The sequence below is a fragment of the Chrysemys picta genome, chromosome 4 (assembly GCF_011386835.1).
Source record: "Chrysemys picta bellii isolate R12L10 chromosome 4, ASM1138683v2, whole genome shotgun sequence".
Classification (NCBI taxonomy): Eukaryota; Metazoa; Chordata; order Testudines; family Emydidae; genus Chrysemys; species Chrysemys picta.
Genome location: NC_088794.1, coordinates 68,730,897 through 68,751,953, shown reverse-complemented (window position 1 = coordinate 68,751,953; position 21,057 = coordinate 68,730,897). Strand labels below are relative to the sequence as shown.

General features: G+C 38.4%; 1 protein-coding gene across 4 annotated transcripts in view; it reads left to right on the top strand.

Moving 5' to 3' along the window:
* The window catches only part of LUZP2 (leucine zipper protein 2), a 458,345-nt gene that overhangs the window by 335,666 nt on the left and 101,622 nt on the right, over positions 1-21,057 (top strand). For all 4 annotated transcript variants that reach the window (XM_065592548.1, XM_065592549.1, XM_005300314.5 and 1 more), the window contains 2 exons: positions 7,182-7,244; positions 13,242-13,304. In XM_065592548.1, coding sequence (XP_065448620.1) covers positions 7,182-7,244; positions 13,242-13,304 — 126 coding nt within the window. The remainder of the gene's footprint in view (positions 1-7,181; positions 7,245-13,241; positions 13,305-21,057) is intronic.

Genomic DNA, 21,057 nt, shown 5'->3' with positions numbered 1-21,057 from the left:
TAAATAATTTAAACAATAACACCACAACCAAAACTCCAAGCATGGAACTGCTAATTCTTTTTAGGCAAGGCCAAAAGATTTTTATTTTCAACTGGAAAGTTGTGTAAAGAGTCTGTAATCAGGTCCTATCTGTTATTAAAAGTTCTCCATCCCCCACCCGCACCCCCGGAAGGTCACTGATGGCTGACCCACTTCTGCCATGCACATTCCTGTGTATATCCTATCTATAAGTATCCAAAGTCTAGTCAGATTTGTCAGCTGCTTGGAAGGGAGGGAGATGAGTAGGGAATTGTCTAAACAGTGCACTACACAGCACCAGAGGGGTGTAAATTTTAGTGCTCTGCTGGTGCACTCCCTAGCGCACATTAATGTAACTGGATGACATTAACGTGCACTAGAGAATTTTCAGTGTGTCTCAGCTGTGTCCACACCGGTCAGTTTAGCACATGACACACTAGTGTGCGCTAGAATTTATACCCTTCTTCTGCAGAATAATGTACTATGTATAACAGCCGTAAGATTACTACAAGTCTGAGGAACAACCAAGGCAGGTTTCAACTGCAGCTAAATTTATGGATGCATTGAAACTGCTGATGCAAAGAAGTTAAATAACAGAAAGGGGAATGAGGCTTTAGACTTAAATTACAGTTGTTCAGTGTGCTTAATGATACGATGATGCAAATGTTTCAGCAAAGCACTCTGTGATATTAGCATTTCAAGCAACCTAAATACACTTAACTGCACATTTAGTTTGGATATAATAGGATACTTGCTGTAAATTTAAAGGGGTAAATCTAGTTGCAGTCATTATTGTATATTTTTTTAAAGATAGACTGACTATTAAAAACACATTAATGGATGCTTAAACAATTATGTTTTATGTACATATCTTGTTTTTTAAACTTGAAATATCTTTTAATCTTACCCTGTTTAAGAATATAAAACATATATACTGTTGTGAAAAAGTGACCGTGTAACATCCCAGTTCAATTTTAAATATTTTTTTTTAGTTTATCCCAGTTTGGGGTGCTTAACTGGGAAACAAGAAAGGTCATTTTAAATCCGTATGAGACCTAATTTTGAACTTTTTTTCCTGACTCAGTAAGAATTTGCAACCTCAGAGCCTTGTGGATTAGTTAATTGAACTAATTACTGAGAGCCTCTTTTACCAAACAGTTATGGAATACAAATGAAAGTAGACTCTTCATGAAAATGGCCCTTAAACAAGAATCCTGATCAGATTATCACTGGGGCTCAGATACAGCAATAATACAGGTCAAACATGCTTCATTTGCTGCAGGAGGAAATCATTGATTATAATCAGGATGCAAAACAGTACCTGTCAGTGCAATGTGTCCAGAGTTTGGTAAATGCCAAATAGTAAATACCAAAATTCCCTCCATTCTAGGCAGAATCTAGCTCTAACAGGCTATCAATTCTGCTAGCATAAGGGATCTCTTAGCTAGCATAAATTGACAGTTGATGCCTATGCCATTTGAGCCCTAGCACAGGGGTGTTGGTGGTAGGGCAAGAGTGTACCTGCAATACAGCAATTCACAACTAACATGATCATAGCCAGTTAGTATAAATTAAAATGGCTCCTAAACTGCTCTAATTTATTCTGATGGTCCAGGACCAGTGCAACTATCTCATTGGTTCCTAATGCTCCCCCTGTTTGTCTTTATCCACCATTATCTCTTGTCTTCTATGTAGATTGTAAGCTCTTAGTCCACAACTAAGGATGCTAGGTGCCATGGTAGTACAAATAAATAGCAATAGGAGTTAATAGTAAATGCACCATGAGAATTGAGGTGGCCAAACTTGTTCCCCCTTTCTGATGCAACAAACATATCTTTGCACAGGAGAGAATCTGCAGTATAATACCATTGCCTTGTAGTACTGTGAACACCTATTTTAAGCAACTTGAAACTATTTATCATTGCAGAAGCAACCTGTGTTAGTGTGTAATAGAGAGGAACAGGGTGAGGTGTGTGTGAAACAAGATGCTGTACTTTGTCATTACCCAGGAATTGTGCAAAAGGCACATGAGGGAATTCAAATAGCATGGGAATTTCTTTGCATTGGTAAAAACTGCATATGTCTAATTCACAAATAAAGCTTCCAGGTTTTCCACTGAGACATAGACTTAAATCTAAATTGATGTACTGAATCCAATTAATATTCTTTTTCAAATGCCAGTATATTTCCCATGCAAAATTTTAGAGAATGCCATTACTATTCAGTAATAAATTTACATTGTGCTAAATGAATCAAAGGTGGTGGGTTAGGTTTCCATATGTTCATGGTTCATTAGCACAGGGAGAATGGGCTCACGGTTATTTTATTTCAGTTTTTCTAATCCCTTTGATTTAGATTTTCTAGATCCAGCAAGCCACACTATAAAAATAGTGACCAGTTGCAGCTGGAATGGTTTAAAGAGGAATAATCCATCTTTCTGGGTTCATTCTTTCAAGGGGCTACCTACCCTTCATCAGAGAAGCTATTCTTCATCAAAGGGTAGCTATTGAAATACCCAGCTTTCCCAACTGTTCCCAACACCTTTTCCATTTAGGGGAGTTAGGTGTTCCCTGTGAAAAGTAAGAAAGAGTCACTGTACATGAGAGGCATTCTCAGTGTGCTTCTTTCATAGCACATGCATGTTTGCATGCACGCACACGTGTACACACTAGAAATGTTAGTCCAGTTTCTCAGCTTATGACAGCTGATGAAACTCCACTGACTTCAGTGAAGCTAGGCTGAATTGTACCAGCTGAGAATCTGGCCCTGGGCTGAACTAGAGCTGGGTGGAAAATGGTTTTTCCATCTTGTGAACATTTTTGAGATTTTGAAAAAATGCCCATTCTGTTCTGGAATGAAAGTGAGACCTTTTGAAAATTATAAAAAGAGAGAGAGAGAGAGTGTCACCCTAGAACTACAAGTAAACTGGTGGTTAGGGCACTCACTTGGGATGTGGGAGACCTAGCTCTGCCTGGTTCAGATCAAGGACTTAAATGTGGGTGTCCTATATCTCAGATGAATGCTCCCCCACCCATTCTGCTCCCCTGTCCAGAAACTTCATCCTGGACTGAAAAACCTTCCCTCAACAAAAGCTTTATCAATAGTGGTACGTTCCCATGAAAAGTTTTTGTTTAAACTAGTTGTCATTTTCTGACAAAAAGCTGGGTTGTTTGAAAAATTCCCACTTAGCTGCAGTCTGAATTTACTCACCTTCTGGAGTTTACATTTAACTTAAATCACAACAAACACAAGACTCAGTCAGTGCTTCCTCCTGTTCCTATGTTTTTTCTTTTCATGCCTTGGCCCTTAGTTCTGCCATGAGAGCAACTCTTGTCCCATTTACAGTCAGGAGCTGAAGCTAATGAGACCTACTTAATTTGGTTGCCAGGGTGAGTCAACAGAATGGCTGTGTATCTCTAGGCACCTGACAACCTGTCAAGAAAAAACATTTTAAAAGCCAGCTGTGCTGGTTACTTACCTACTAAAATTCAGGCCACATTGTTTGCGGAGAATACACCTCTCTGTGGTGAGTGCACCTCTCAGCATTTTAAGGTTTCCTTTTTGTGGCTTAAAAACCCTTTCTCTTCCCCCCCCCTCTTCAATTTTACTGTTCCAACTACATTAAAAATTTCACACTTCTTTACACTGAGCGAAGACCACAGAGTTAATCCAAATAATACAGCCAAGGGTAACAGAGCTGGTTAGGATTTTTCAAGAAGTCAGAGGGATTTAAGAGCTGAATTCTCATTGAAAGTCAATGGGAGTTGGTATTTAATTCCCTCAGCCTCTTTAAATATCCTACCTGCTAATAAGAAATAAGAGTACATATAATTCTTTATTGTGGACCAAAAGTTTAAGCATTCTGGATGTGACCGTGCAAAGTTACCCCTTCCATTGATTTCTTTTTATGAAATATTCTTTGAAACGAGAGACTCTCTTTTAAACTGTGTGGTAGGACAGGTCTGGGAAGAAGTAAATCTGTGTCTTTATTGAGGCACAGTGTTTCAGGGTTAAGGTACAGGAGATTTGGGTCCTAGTCCTGGGTCTGCCGATGAGCTGCTATGTGGCTTTGGACAGGCCACTCATCCTGTATTCCCATCTGTAAAATAGGAGTAGTCATATTCACCTTCCCTGGGAAAGTATGATAATTATTGTTGTCTCTATCACTTCATAATTCTGGACCAGATTTTAATGGTATTTAGGTGCCTAAAGATGCAGATATCTTATAGCTCCTTCTTATCTTTTTGCCTTTTCGTGTTCAATTAGGGGAAATGGGTCACCATACCAAATACTTCAAAAGGTGTAAAATATGCTCAATATAAATACTGTCCACAGCAGGTCCATAACTAAGTACAGATCAAAATGAATGTACTTCCTATACAGATAATGTCATCCCATAGTCCACACAGTCCTATTTTCATCTACTTGTGTATACCTGTTACATGTTGGCAATGCCTCAGGCAGTATTGTAAGTGATTTGTATTCATAGATTACAATTTAAAAACTGACTTCTGGTAATTTTAAATGATTCTTTTTAGAAATACAACCCCCCAGGAAACACACAGAAAGAGGAATATGAGGGGAGGAGGTGGAAGGGAAGGAAAACCTTAGAAGGTTTCTATTTAGCCTTTATTGTATTACAGTGAGGGAGAACTAAATTCTCAGCATCTACACAAAACAACATCAGAAAATAGCCAGTCGAAAGGCATTCAGTGGGAAAAATGTTAACAACTTTGGCAAGGGGCAAAGACCAAATGACACCCCAGGCAAGGAGTGTCTTTGGCACTCCCCCCTCCCACCTCCATTTGTTAAACTTTTGAATACCTTATTTTTTTATTGCATATGTAGCCTATTTCATGACTTTGATGCACAACTTGAATGCATGATTTATCCCTATCATATAAGAGATTCTACAAAGATCCAGAACATTCTAGGAGGTTAGTGAAAAATGAATCCACATACAGAATACCTGACACATTTTATTTCAAACGTTCTATTTCCCCTTTTGTCACTAACAACAAAAGCAGCACCCAAAGCCTAGCACCCCAGGAAATCACCTGAGTAGCCTGCCCCTTAATCTGGCCCTGCCCCCAAGTTACACTCATAGAGTTTCCTTCACACATGAAGCTCTCACCCACCCCTTCCACAACACCGACTTCTCGTTTCCTAAGATCTCTTGGAGAGTGCTTTTTTGGGCTCAGGATCCATTGCAGTGGAAGCAGTTGGGAATGGATGGCCCAACATTGGGTATGGACATCTTTCTACTGGCCTTGCAGGTTGCTAAGAGAAAATGATTTGACATCAGGGTTTATTACCTGTCCTCTGAAGGTGGGATCCTCCTGCTAAAGGGGACCTCCAGTGCAGATATGAACACAGAGATTCCTGGGTGCCTCCGCTCCAGTAGAGATGCACTGCTATGGAGGAGGGCTATGGGGCGAGAGCTCTGCAGAAGCACAGTCTCTGACTGATTCCTTGGGATCTATGAGGTTTGGAGGTAGTTCCAGCAGTCTGTTTCTAGGGGGGGAAGCAGGAAGTGGGGCAGGATTCCCTTCCTGTTCACCCAATAAAATGATGAGAGGGAATCTTTACTAGGGAAACTTTTTGGAGATCCACTGACTTTGCAGGATTTAATGTGAGAGGTGTTGACCCTGCCCTTTGTGCTGACCTGTTGAGAACACTGTGTGTTGAGCTGCTAACATTTCTCATTTCTTGCCTCTCTTGGGTGTTGCCCATGGCTACACGCTGGAGTACAATATATAGCTTTGTAGAAACATTGTTGATAGTGTTTTTTAACATTGAAAAGTATAGCTACAGTATGCATTACACTGGCTCATGTATACGAAAATAACTTAATGAAATTTCCCTGAAGGGTTAGCAATATGGGTATGTAACATTTGTTAAGCCATTTCTGCCCTGTTACCTCCATCACATGCACTCTTTGACAGTACAATCCCAGATAGACAGCATCTGCACAGCTCGTCAATTTCCTAAAGATTGTTAATACATAAAAAATGCAGGTCCTTAGTATAAATTATGCAAGCTCTATATTAGTCTAGTGTGGTACTTAAAAAACAAAAAACCCAAGATCCATTAGAAACTACTTTAGGTTTTTCATAAGGCTCCTTAATGTCCCACACCAAATAAAATATGAATCTCTGTGGGCTGCAGTGTAATAATGAGGACAGGAAATTGAAATAAAAATAGTGAAATAGAATTCTGTTCAGCTCTTACGGTAATGTGTTTGAGGAATTCAGCATGGTAAAGTCATTCAAGAGAAATGAGCTAAAAAGGTGGGAACAGATCCTCACCTGATATAAATTGGTGTAACTCCATTTTGTCACAGTTACACTGATTTACTCCAGCTCAGGATCTGGCTGACTGCATTCTTAATTCAAGAGGGAAGAATTTAAGGAGAGCAAAAATAATTTTCAAAGCTAGGCAGCTAATCACCTAGTGGGGAATCTGTAAAGGTAAATACCCTTGGCTATCAACTATAGCACGATATCAGCAAAAAGAAAGAATATAGAAAAAAAGTTAGTGTGTGGGAATATTACTAGGCTAGTTGAAATTTCATTTTATTAACATTATAATCAATTTTCATTTCAGTAAATAAGTGAAATTTAAAACTGCTATGGTAGAAAAGAAGGTTGAATGGTGGGAGTGAAATGAGGGGACTCAGCATTTAATGTTTCAGGCTTTGTGCCAATTTTAAATTAAACAATTTTACAATGAAAAGAATCTTTAAATCTTGACTTTAGGGTTCAATGGTGGGATACTGGGCCAGACCTCAGCTGCTGTAAATTGCCTTAGCTCCACTGAAGACAGTGCTCAGTAATGCTGATTTATACTAGATGGGGATCTGGCCCCCTGTCTTTTCTCATCATATTGAGATTAAATAAATGTCTTTCAGCTTAATTCATATAGTGTTTTGAAAGTTTATAGTGTGCAGATCTGTCTCTGTGAATGAATATTTTAATGCAAAAACCACCCGCCTTCTGAATACTGTACCATTATACATTTATCTTGGCTTCATATTTATTTGTGGCCTGACTAACATCTTGAAGATCATATCTAGTAAAAAATAAAACCAACATGTTAAAATATTTAAAGCATTCCTTAATATTTTAGTACTTCTCAATAGCAAAACCATATTCTTTTCTCAGAACAAAAGCCTGAAAAACAAACTCCTGTCGGGAAACAAGCTTTGTGGTATTCATGCAGAAGAGGTGAGTAGAATTTTACTGTTCTAATCCTAACACACCTGGAGAGACAGTAGTGTTCAAAGAGCCCATGCATCTAAAATCTCCTCTCATTTGCTCCCATGACAAAAGCATACATCAGGAAACAAAATACAGTCTCCGTTTTTAGACAAAGTAAATCCATACATTTAGATTTGAGGTCATTGGAGGAGATTGTCTGCTGAATCCCAGGCTCAAAAGCATTGATTTTCTCCATTGGCCCCAATACCAAAAAGTAGTAATAACTTCATTGTTTGAATAATTTTAAAGAATTCTGAATAAAGAACAGGAGAAATTATTTTTAATGTTAAAACCGTGTATGATTTAAAAATCCATGCATGGCACTTTACCAAATTTAGAATAAGAAATGGTACCTCTGCCAAAGAGCTGGCAATCTCATACAGACAATATAAAAGCCCTGATTCTTCAAATACTTAAACATGTAAGTATTTTTGCTCATATGAACGGTCATGCTAGCTACTAATGGGTGCTATTGAAGTGAATAAAGTTATGCACTTATTTGAGTAGTTCCCTGTAGTCAACAGGAGTAGTCAGATGAGTTACTATTGATTCCCACATTCTCAAATAAGAATCCAGCCCCAGTAATGTAAATCATGAGTAACGTCAATGAAATCAAACTGGAGAAGCATAAAAATAAAGAAGAGTCATCAACAATAGTGTACTCTAGGGAACAATTATGCATTGCCAAGAAGATAGGCAAGATGATCTAATAATAAAACTTTTCTCTCTCATTCTGATGAGTCTGCAGAAGTCAATGCTTGTTGCTAGAACACCACAGAATTATCACACTTGAATCAAGTACATTTTAACTCAGAAAAAGATTTGAAAACTTGTATTTTCAAAGTTATACAGCCAGATACATAGTCTAAATAACTGATTTCCATGTATTTCAATTGGGCTATACTGCAGCAGATCTAGCCCATTGTATCCAAGAAATCTACAGCAGTCAGAAGCAATAGATTCTTTTCTCTCACTTTGTTCAAGCTACATCATCGTATCTTTCTGGTTTACTCTACAGTATTTGGTTTTAAATGTATTTTTCTCTCCCTTTATACCACAGAATTAAGTCCTGGCCTAAAAATATGATGATGTTATTTTTTTTTCTCTCTTGCTAATTTCCTTGGGGTTCATCACATCTTGAATTTTTAGCATTATTTAACTTTATTTTTTTCTATTAGCTTTGCATCTTATTTAAATACGTTTGAATATTTGCAACATAACTGTGTATATACCGGCACTGACCTCTACATTTAAATGGAAAACAGGGAATTTGACTTTCCAGTGTTTGATATGAAATCAGTGTCAATCGGTATATTGCCAATAAATCTTGTCTTTATTCTGGGAGTTTGAAGTGGTCAGAATCAAAACTGCTTGCAATCTGTCTCTAAAAATTCTCATTGGCGTATCTTTCAAGTTAGAGCCCTCTTAAAGTAACATACATTTTTAAAAGTAAGATGTGTTTTAAAAAGACCTCTCTATTTCAATATCTGTTTACATGAGAGACCAGATTAGTTGAGGTGGAGTTCTCATCAAAATGAACAGCAGGAGAATCATTGTGAATCGTACACATGGATGTTAAGAAATCTAACTGTAACATTTTTCCTTATGGACCAGCTGGTGTCTTCCTGCTTCTGCAGACACAGAAGAACCTAAAGTGCTGAGAATTGCATTGGTTCCACCTCACAAGGGAGGGTTGGGATTACAGGCAGCAAAAGCACTCCAGACTTCACTTTGCATACTGGGGAGCTCTACTTTCTCTAATGAAACCCTAAGGAGGGAGGCATGGCAGACAATTCTGAAGGAGGGGTGAGGCAGTGGCCTGCAATCCAGATCAACAGGCCTAATTCTCTGTATAGGATGATCACAGTTGAGAGCAGTAGAGAGATTTCATTAGTTTCTATGGCTCAAACCAGCAGGTCGGAGGAGACTTACTGGTAATCTCCACATACTCTCACATTATTTTCAAATTGATGCACAATATGAAATAGAATTAAATTTGGAGGCAGTTTATGTGGAGGCACTATATTTTAGTGCATCTAATGAAATACACCACTAATTTTTATGGTGCCAAGTTCTGAGGTTTTTCCTCAGTCCTTTACCTAGTAAATTGCCTTCAAATCAATTCTGAAATTGATTTATGTAAAAGCTAAGTAAGGAATTTAGGATTTAACCCATGAACAAACTACTAATTTATTAGCCCAACAATATGTGACCTAACTGAAAAGCATTTATTAACATACAGTACAGTATGAGAAACCAATGGAACTCTTATAATGCGCAGTACAATTCATAGTATAGTATGGTGTAGTATGCCTTGCCATCAGGGAATTTCAAAGAACTGAACTCTGGATTATACAAAGAGCCTGTGATAGCAGATTGTGAATGTGCCTTATTTTTCAAGTGCCAGGACATTAAGCTTTATAGGTAGTCTTTATGAATTATGTGTTAAACCTGGCCAGCACAGCTAGGATGAGATGCTGCCCAGTGGGTGCTTTGGTGCTGTACTCTTGCCAGGATACAGTGGGGTAAGACAGGGAAATACACACTGTTTGCTTCTGTTCTGAATAGGAGTAATATGCAGAATGAAGCATACATACTAGGTGGATGATGGTGTGTCACTCCCTCTGATAGTAGAACAAAATCCCTTTAGGCTGAGGTGTATGGAATGGCATGGTAGTAGGTTGCCCTTTCTTTTTCTCCTTTAAATGCTACTTGGAAATCCTGCTCTGCTGACTGCAAAGGGAGAAGAAAAGGTAGAAATTCTCTGTGTCCTCCTTGCACCGACACGGTAGAGGGCAGAATCCTATGTTACATTCATAAACTCTGACAGGGTGAACACATCCCCCAGTGTCAGCTCATTGACCTAAGTGGAGTTCCACTAGGGATGAAATTAGCTCTATGAATATTAATTTTACCAGCTAGTTGTGCAATTAGCAAATGGGTGATACTAATGTAAGTATAAACCTTTATTTATTTTACTGTAGCTGTTCTCTAAGAATCACTGGGACTTTTACACTAAAAACTAGCACAGCATAAAAAGTCTAATGTTGAATAAAAAGCTGCCACTATCATCATGATTGAAAAGTGTGTGTGTGACACTGTCTCAGAATGTTAGTCAGTTACAGATCTGACAAAGAGCCACAGGGATACAGTGCTGCTAGTATCAATTATAAAACAGACATAGTGTTTTCTACTAGCATGTTCAGGAAAAAGCTGGTCAATGTGGTCTTAGACATCAGCTGGTAAGACATGACAAAAGGTCTCCTCGTTAACAAATGCCAGTGTTGATTAGTAGTGAAGCCAGCAAGCATTGCTATGTGAGCTGTACAGCTGGCAAGAGACATTTTCCCTTTGAAGGTTGATTTTAATCTTTCTGGAAGACTGGGCCAAAGCTCAGGGTTTTAAATTCCTTTTCAAAGGCTAGCCTTCAGCTTGACTTACAATATAATACCTCACACCTGTGCCCACCAATCTGGCATCTTTCCTCTATTCAGTCTTCTTAGGATAATTCAGGGTGGAATAGCAACCATGCTTTCATATATATAATATAAAGTAACTATTTATGTGTTCATTTGACCTCCATGGTTTGTTATTGGAGTACAAACCCTTAAACAGTTAGTTACTAGTGACTGGAAAATGCTGCAGACCCCCCTACCCCTGAGATACTGAGTGTGAGAATTTTCTAAGGGAGTGATTTTTAGACTTTCCTATAGTTCAGTGGCAGCTGTATATGTCAGAAAGATTACATATTGTTTTAGGACCAAATCCTGGTTCCATTAAGGTCAGTAGCAGTGTTGCCATTGTTTTAATTGGATCAGGATTTGACCCGTAGGATTGAAGTGTACTAATGGTTGTACCTGGTAGTCCACAGAACCATACTGACCTTTCCTTAGAATAGAGCCTTGGCACATTCTGTTCTCCAAAATAAGCATAGGGGCCAAAAGGGGGAGGGGGGAAGAAATGTGGAATAGAAGGATAGCTCAGAAGGTAGAGGTGAAATATGCTAATCTCGGCTTCAGGTGAACCTTTTCTTCAGTTTCACTTTGTGAGTGGTCTTCAAACTCTGAGTTTCATATTGAGTTATAGGCCTGAATGAACTTGTAAACTGAAAGCAAAGCAAAAGCAAAGCTGCAAGGTTTCACCTGGTTTATCTTCATAACCACGTGAAACCACAATGTATTTATTTTTTAAATTGACACATTTATTTAGAAAACTGTAGTGGTCCAAGTTAGCTCAGAACTTTAAAATGTCCATTCAAAAAGTTTTGAGCCTTAGGATTTTTGTTCATATAGCCATAGATTAGAGGCCAAAAGGGACCCATTATGATTATTTGGTCTTACCTCCCGCATAAGACAAGCTGTAGAATTTCACCCAGTGATTCCTTCATCTAGCCCAACAACTTGTCACAAAACTATAACATATCTTTTAGAAAGATATGCAATCACAGGCTATGTCTACACTGCACACCTTACAACGGCGTGGCTGTGCCACTACAACTGTACCATTGTAAGGCACTCGGTGTAGCTTCTTTTTGGTGCCAGGAGAGAGTGCTCCCAGCAACAACATAACACCAACTCCAATGGGAGAGCGGTTCCCACCGACAAAGCACTGTCCACAGCAGTGCTTTTTGTTGTTAAAACTTCTGTCGTTCAGGGAGGTGTTTTTTTCATGTCCCTGAGCGACAAAATTTTTAATGATGAAAGATCAGTGTAGACATGGCCTCACTTAAAAGGTCCCAGTTATGGAGAATGTGCCAACTCCTTTGATAAGTCATTCTCAAGGTTGATGTCCCTTTTCAATGGACTTGGGATGAGTTTTGAATTTCATTCCACAAAACTCTAAATATCTGAGATCATTCAATACCTTGAAGAAGATGTCATTAAACATGCAAATTGATGTGGGAAGGGAAGGTGTTAAAAACCTCATCACAGCAATAAAAACTCCAAAACAGCTGGCAATGAAGTACTTAAGACTTTACAATAGTATCTAATTTGAAGACCTGTTAGAATTATTACAATTGTGAAGCCAGAAAATACTTTATTTGGGCTGGCTGCTCAGATAAAGGGGAGGAAAATATCAGTGGATAAAGTATCAGGGAGTAGCCGTGTTAGTCTGTATCTACAAAAACAACAAGGAGTCTGGTGACACCTTAAAGACTAACAGATTTATTTGGGCATAAGCTTTCGTGGGTAAAAACCTCACTTCTTCAGATGCATCTGAAGTGAGGTTTTTATCCACGAAAGCTTATGCCCAAATAAATCTGTTAGTCTTTAAGGTGCCATCAGACTCCTTGTTGTTTTTATCAGTGGATAAAGGAACTCAGTATAGTTCAGATCCTGTTTTTATAAAACCTTTTAAAAATATATAAGAAAAGTTGAATACATGGATTTGAAATTAGTTTAACAACAAATATTTTTTCTTAAAATTAAAAAAAAAAAAAAAAAAAAAAAAGCCGTTCTGGGCCAGAGCCTCAGAGAACATAAATCAGCATAGCTTTGTGGACTTTATACCAGCTGTCTATATGATCTGTACAATGTAACTCACACAAAATACAAATAAACACATAATAGTAGAAGTCATTAAACACTTCTGAATATTCTCACCCATGCTGCCTTTATTTGTGCTTAGCTGTGAACATTTAATAAAATCTTGTGTCTGAAATAGATGAGTTAAACTAACTGCATGTAACAATGTGATAGCTTGTGAATGTATTTTAATTGGAGGTCACCTTTTAACTCTTCCTGGGGTCCCATAATTGGTTTAGACATGCTGTCCTTGCAAAGAATGTATGTGTGTGCATTCAAAAGAAAAAAAGAGAGAAAGAGAAATGACTTTTTGATTTTGCTTCACTTTTGTTGTCTGAGCTAAATTCATTTTTCCATTGTCAGAATTTGCTGTCATCTCTTCCACAGGTTCTCAAATGTAAATGATTTTAAAGATTAATTTATTATCTTCCACTTGCAGTCTAAAAAGATCCAAGCCCAGCTGAAGGAGTTTCGCTATGGAAAAAAGGATTTGATTTTTAAGGTGAGTTTATATTACTAGAGCTGGCTAAAGTATTTACTTACAATCAATATAACGTTACAATCATCCAGTGAGATGATAACTGCCTTTATTACTGGAGGACTGAGAAATCATTTCCCTAACTGTCAACATAATGAAAGAAGCTCAAAACTCTGAATCGCAGACATCATTCCCATAATGTGTTCTCTGAAATCCCCTCTACTTCAGTGTTGAAGGGACAATGGATGGTGTTACAATGCTTCCTGTGGCAAAGATAGAGGTGATTTCAAAGCTTCAAAAATTCTGTTGTCTTCATCATTATTTAAAATTAAAATGGAAGAATATTTGGCTTATGATTATTTACATTAAAATGCCTACATAGACCAATATCCCAGTCGGTACTCTGCCAGTGACCCAAATCTCTCCCATTGTTCCACAGGTTCCTGTGAACAGGGCCGGTTCTAGGCACCAGCAAAACAAGCTGGTGCTTGGGGCGGCACATTTTTAGGAGCGGCATGGCCAGCGCCAGAATGCCGCCCCTAAAAATGTGCCCCGGCTGCCCTAGCTCACCTCCGCTGCTGCCGGTCGTGCGCCGCGGCGCGCGAAACAGCTGATTCACGCGCCGCTGCTCGCCCTCCCTCCCGGGTTTGAGAGCCTGGGACAGAGGGGGAGACTCTGAGTGGTCGCGGCGCGCGCGCCGCTTCTCTCCCTCCCTCCTAGGCTTGAGAGCCTGGGGGGAGGAGACAGGGCTGGGGATTTGGGGAAGGGGCGGAGCTGAGGCGGGGCCTGGGTGGGGTAAGAAAAAAACGGGGGGTGGGGGGGGCAGCCAAAATTGTTTCTGCTTGGGGCGGCAAAAATCCTAGAGCCGGCCCTGCCTGTGAAGAGCTTTTTATCTTTCTAATTGAGCAATAGAGCATTTTATGGCTGCCTGGTGGTTTCTATTTGATTAGCAGTCCTCCATGCTAAAGCTGTGCAGGATAACATTTAAAGAAAAACATTCTAATGTTTGTGACAAGTAGACAGAATGACTTGTGACAAACATGGAAAATAAAATGTTATCCTGTAGGCATCTGGCTTTTATCCATCTACATACCCGCTCTGCTGAAATTTCTTTTCTGCAACTACAGCTTCCTGAAAAGAAAATGAAGTATCTATTAGGGATGTGCAAACCAAATTTAGCTTCAGTCTAATTCACATAAATACCTAAAAGTTTAGATACACAGCTAAAACGTATCCAAATTCCTCTTTGTAAAATTGGGCAGCTAATATTATGAGAACAGGCTGTCTCACGGAATTTTGCATACTTCCCACTTCTGGTCTTTGCTGGAACCTAGAAGGAGCAGAATTAGAGGTAGGCCCTAGGCATGAAAATCCTTATCTGAATCTTCGCTAACTTTAAGCAGTTTCATGAGGAATTTGAGGAATTTTCTCTAATCTAGATCCAAGCTTCTGAAAATATAACCAATTTCTCTTGAGTCTCAGTTCATTACCTTATCTAGTGGACCATGCTTCCCCTCACGAAGGATGGACCTGTGGTTGAGGCACAGGGCTGAAGACCAGGAAGGGGTCAGGAAGGGATTTTTTTTCTACAGTGTATCTGGGGTCTTTCGTCTCCTTCCTCTGAAGCATCAGAGATGGCCGCAGCTGGAGATGGGATACTGGATGATGTAGGGGCAGGTTTCTGAGGTGACACCAAACTTTCTCTCTCTCAGGTTCTTGGCTGGCTGGTTCCAGCGCATGTTCCCCGGGTGTAACTGAACAACAGTGACGTTGGGAAGGAATTTTCCCCCAGATCAGATTGTCAGCGACCTTGGAGACTTTTCTCCTTCCTCTGCAGCATGGGATGCAGATCAGTCACTAGGATCATAGAATATCAGGGTTGGAAGGGACCTCAGGAGATCATCTAGTCCAATCCCCTGCTCAAAGCAGGACCAATCCCCAACTAAATCATCCCAGCCAGGGCTTTGTCAAGCCTGACCTTAAAAACCTCTAGGGAAGGAGATTCCACCACCTCCCTAGGTAACCCATTCCAGTGCTTCACCACCCTCCTAATGAAAAAGTGTTTCTTAATATTGAGTGTTCTATTCTAGGCAGTGCCATAGCCAGGATGAACATAGGCAAGTAATTTCATCTCCGTGTACCTTAGTGGCCTCATGTACAAAATGGAATAATATTGTTTATTTACCCCCCAGGGATATTGTGAGGATAAATACATTTACATAAAGCATTTGAGCTCCTTAGATGGAAAGTGCTAAAGAACTGTAAAATATCCATTGGAACTCCTGAATCCCACACGTGAAGTAGAACTCTCATTATTTACCAGAGAATCCACAATATTTCTAGAGAAGAGCTGAGTTGTAAGAAACCTTCATTACTTTCACTTGTTAATTTGAAATTTTGCCTTGTGTTTTATTTTAATAAAGTTTGTAAAGTTTGCTTAACAAAGGGAAACAGAATAATGGATCTTTAGGCTAAAGTCCTCTACTGTAGCACTGCAAGGTGAAATGCCAGCAACAGCAGAACAAAATAAATTCGTGAATTTCTGTGCTTGTATTTCAGGGATAGACTGCCCTCCTCAGAAAAACTGTCAGTTGTAACAACAGTTGTGTACATAAAATTGTGAAATGTGGAGTATAATCCCTTAGGTTTGAAGCAGAGATCTCAAATTCTGTGGTTGCATTGATGAGTTGATCGTTTTTTACACCTTTTTTGCACAGTTTTAGAGGTTTCTGTCATTGCTGAGAAATTCCCAGCCCTCTTGAAGAACGGGTGGTGTTCCTACCACTACTTTCCTCTGATAGAAGGCACCTTCATTCTCTGCCAAGAGTTCAGTAGGATCCCTTCTGGGGACAGAAACAAGAATACTGAATCCCTGCATGCCCTGGCCATTCAGTCTTCTGCAGCATTATTTACCTTTGGGTTACACTGTAAATTTTGGTCCCTCTGGTAGAAGGAAGGGTACGGTCACATTGTGAGCAGATGTTCCTCCAGCTGGGATCTTCCACCAGCACAGAGCATAAATAAATTTGACCCATATGTTGTAATTGGTGGTGCATACTATGCCATTAAGGAGCTACTAAAATGGCCAAGAAGTGGAAGAGCAGATTCCCCCGTTTTAAAAATTTAGTTTAGTACTTGTGATGGGTGCTGTACTGGAGAATAAACTTCTCTGTATAGTGATAGAACTATAGAACAGTTGAAGGCTCTTATAGTGCTCCACACAGACAGCCTCAAACGTGACTTCTGGGGATGACCATGATGACTCTAGGGGAGAGAGAACACTTCAATCTATACTCATTCAAACATTGTTTTCTCTGCTGAAATCACCAAGAAGGGTGCCAGTCGTGGTGGTTGGTGGTTGTTTGTTTTTTGGTTTGTTTTTTTGAATGGCCACCAGAAACTTGTTCTCCCATTTATTTCAAAAGGCCACAGGATAAACAGTGACCGTTATCACTGAATTTGTTCTGATTGCAGCTGTAAAAAATAAATAAAAATGGCAGCTGTGTCTCTTCTAATTCTCCAGTGAATCAGTTAATAGTGTCTAATATTAACCTGACTCTGCAATAGCATCTTATCAGGTTGCAGTAAATAAAATCTAAAGTAATAATAATACCAGCACTTACAATCCACTTTCTATTTTCAAGCCACTTGACAAATATGCACAAATCAATCATCATAGCCTCCTTTAAAGGCACAAAAGTACAATTAATTATCACCATTTGACAGGTGGGCAAAGTGAGACAATGGTTAAATGACTTGCCCAAGGCTATAGAGGCAGTGTGTATAGTGTGTCAGATGGGATTTGAATTTGAGTTCCTGGCTCTCAGCCCAGTGTTCAGTCCTCTCGAGCATGCTGCATGGAGAGTATTGATACCATTATTTTTAAAAGAAGCAAACTGTAATTTGCCATGTGTTGAAACAAGAAAAACTAAGACCATGTAGTGCCAAATTTCAGCGGAGGCCTCTTATTTTATAGCCCCACTTGTACAGCAAATTACCTGACAAAGACAGATACAATTTCTCTCTGAGTCCATTTTAATTATACTAGTAGCCCAAAAACCCTGACTCAGCAAAGGACTGTAAGCATGTGCTTAAGAGACTGAAGCTTAAGTACTTTGCTGAATCAAGGTCTGTGTTTGTTTCAGGCATTTCTAACTTTTTTTTCAGGTTGCTTCTCTATATATTGATAAGAAAAAAATCAGATTTTTTAATTAATTACAGTAAAGAAAATCATTGATTTTCTCTATATATTGATGAGAAAAAAATCAGATTTTTTAATTAATTACAGTAAAGGAAATGGTGTGAAAAATACAAAATGTAAACGTAGGCTTGATATAAATTCAGGATAGTGAAAAAGAACATTCAGTAATTGCACTCATTACGCAGTTTTATACAAATCTTTTATTATTTCTCAATCTTTTTCCTATCAGTGATTTCAACTGTGATTTGTACAAAATCTGAATACTAATTTGAGTGTGTTTTCAGTTTGTTTTTGTGATGTGTTTAAATGGTTCTGCTTTATAGTTTCAGAAGTGCATATTTCATGTATTGTTAATCCATTTTACTTCTTTTCATTTAAGATTCCAAGGTAAAATAACAATTGTTTCACCATATAATAGGAAAGTAAAGTTGGTGATCTGACAAGCTAATTATGTGTCAAAAGCTTCAGAAAGTAAAGATAAAACAAAGAGGAGAAAGGGAATTTTAAAATGCTATTGGCTGAGATAATGAAAGAGGTCTATAGAAATACACCACACATTCACTGGAATACATGTAATTAAATCCCCTAGACTGCCTTGATAATTTCTATTGCTATATTTTAATTCTTTTAAGTGGCTTCAGTGTTTAGGAAGAGTTCTAGGTAGACAGTCCTGAAAATAGAGGTTTTCTACATATGCAATTGCTATATCCTAGGCAATAGCAGCATAAGCTTTGTTTGCCAGCATAATTAAAACTTCTATAGTACAAGGTGGGGAGCCCCATTTCCATAACTATGTAGTCCCTGATTTATCTTCTGAGACTGCTGAAAAGTTCAGCTTGTGACAATGTTTCTGTGATTGGATGATTATGCACTTAAAAATGGACTGCCATTTATAGTACCTCCTCCAGGAAGGTACCAAGCACCCTCAATTCCCATAGATGTGGGTGAAAATTGAGGATGCTGAGGACCTCAAAGGAGGCCCTCAATACTCCTCAGGATTGAGTCTCATCTTATTATTTTCTTGAAAGTGGGATTAATTTGTCAATTTGTAGAAACTTGGAAGACATGACAGGATTAAAGGAAGCAATGTTTTGTTAAATCACCTGCAATGAGGACACGGTTCAAGTAAGTATCCCTATTCTGAACAATACTTCAGCATATGAATAAATTAAGCATGTGATGAAGTGCTGTCCAGAATAGGGATGGCCCGTTGTATTAATTTAGATAGAATATATGGAATAAAGATGTTGGCATAACCCAGTCATTGTGCAACAACGTTAAACAAGGCTTGAGGATTGGTATATAGAGACCTCAGCTTGCTTAGTACCATGGCACATGTCTCATTAAAAAGTCTTTTAACCTTTTATTAAAGAGAGAAAAAAGAAGGGACAATAGTTAAAACATTTGAAATGTAAACTATTAAATCAGGCTTTCATTTTAACTACTTGTTTTTGTTCCCTTTCATTTTAACTACTTGTTTTTGTTCCCTTTCTGGAGAAAGTTTTAAAAGAAAAAAACCTTTGTTTGGTAGTATCAAAGAGAATAATAACCATCCTCTTGGGGAAAAGAGAAGAGGTTAACTGAGATGGGCTGTAAATGTCATTGTTACTATTATTGTTAAAGTCCAATTTTAGAAAGGACCCCGCCATTTGACAGTTTCTTAGATGGTATTGAAGATGGTAATAACTGTCATTCCAGGTGGTGGTTGGGATTCAGCTGGCACTAGTAGGGGTGACAATGTCATCTGGGTCCTTCTCTTTCTGGCCCATTCTGCTCATGATACCTCTCTGTCTCAGGATGATGAAGGCACAGGGTCCCAGGAAAACAGTGCAGGTGGCAGCTATGATTAGAAACTAGCTTCAGTATCCTCAGTGTGTTCCTCTTGCCTGTTCTTTTTGTTCTTTTGAATTTTCCCCACAAAATATTTCTTTTAAGAATTCAAAAAGGGAGCAACGCGTGGAATAGCCCATCCCCTCATTATTTTGTCCACCAATTAGGCCTATTATCTGGCATAACAATTTTGGCTCATTATCTTCTGGCTTTACAACTTCTGGTTTCTAACCAGCTTAATTTTAAAATGGTCCCTGAATCTCATCAACCTGGCCTGATTGTTTAGACTAATTCAGTTATTCTGTCTTCCTTTTTTACTTTTTCCCATCAACATTTGGTATTAATGTTGTTGTATCCTTTTATGAACTTTTACATACTTTTTACAGATGAGCTCATAATTGGGATAAATTTGTAGGCCCAGTAGTCACAACAGGTCTTAAGCATATGTTTCAGTACTTTCCTAAACCACGTCTTAAGATCAGTACTGATATAAAATGTACTACATATTAAATTTTACTTTCAAACTGTCTTTTCAATAGAAAATGCTGGTCTTCCAGGAAACTCATTGATGGGTGGTATGATTTTCTTTTTACATACTACTCTTCTTATAGTAAAAATATTGTATGAGACACAGAGTTCTCTAAGATTAGTTTCAGAGCATAATTATCTGGATGTAGCAGTAATGTGTACTATACTTCCTTCTAAAGTAAAATTGATGCTACCATATATAGGGTTGTGTTTCAGTGCCTATTAAAAATAATTACATCCACAGTAAACCTATTTCTTGGAGTTGCAAAATTTTTCAGTGGCACAAAGGACATAATTCTGTCCTCCCAAGAGACAAAGAGCTAGAAGTGATAAAAGCCAACTCAACAGAAGTCATGTCTTCATCATTAAAATTTAAAATGCCATTATTCTTCACAATGGAAAAATCAATGCAATAAACTGCCTTTAATCTTTTAAAGGGCTGCTTTGCACACACACAAAAATAAAATTGAGATTATTCACTAAAATGCCACAAAATATTTGGATACAATGGCAGACATTGAAATGTTGTGTGTGTTGTACCTTTTGGCTCAAATCCAGTCCTGGTGTAAGCAGATGCAACTCCATTTCATGTTTGTTTGTGTTGCATCCATTTATACTAAGGCTGTGTTAGGCAATAGAGTTCAGCTCAGCTGGCCTTCCAAGTTTGGAAGTACAGTCCCTTTATTGATTCACAATTTTAAAACACAGTAGACTACTTTATTCATTTTCATAAAATAGCCTTTTTAGTTCTATAAAGAAATACACTGCTTTCCTTAACCGAATTCACAACTTAGCACTTTATGTACTGAAAGAGTGCACAGATTTTTTTTATTTTTGTTTTTTAAATTATGGTGTAATGCTGCACCAAAACCTCTGGTATGGTTCAGGGTTATCCATACCTTTGACCCCTCAGTCTCTCCATGAGCACCCCCTACAGTGACAGGCCTACACCTGCACTTCTTTCATAGTAGAATCTCACAATTCATCCCTTTATGTATACCTCAATTAAAAAAAAAAAAGTAAGAGAAACGACAACAAAAAATCCACTACGGCTAAACAGAGTAAAAGAGGTGATTAGAGACAAAAAGACATCTTTTAAAAATTGGCAGTCAGATCCTACTAAGGAAAACAGAAAAAAGCATAAATTCTGCAAGTCACGCGTAAAATTATGATTAGGCAGGCCAAAAAGGAATTTGAAGAACAACTAGCAAAAGACAC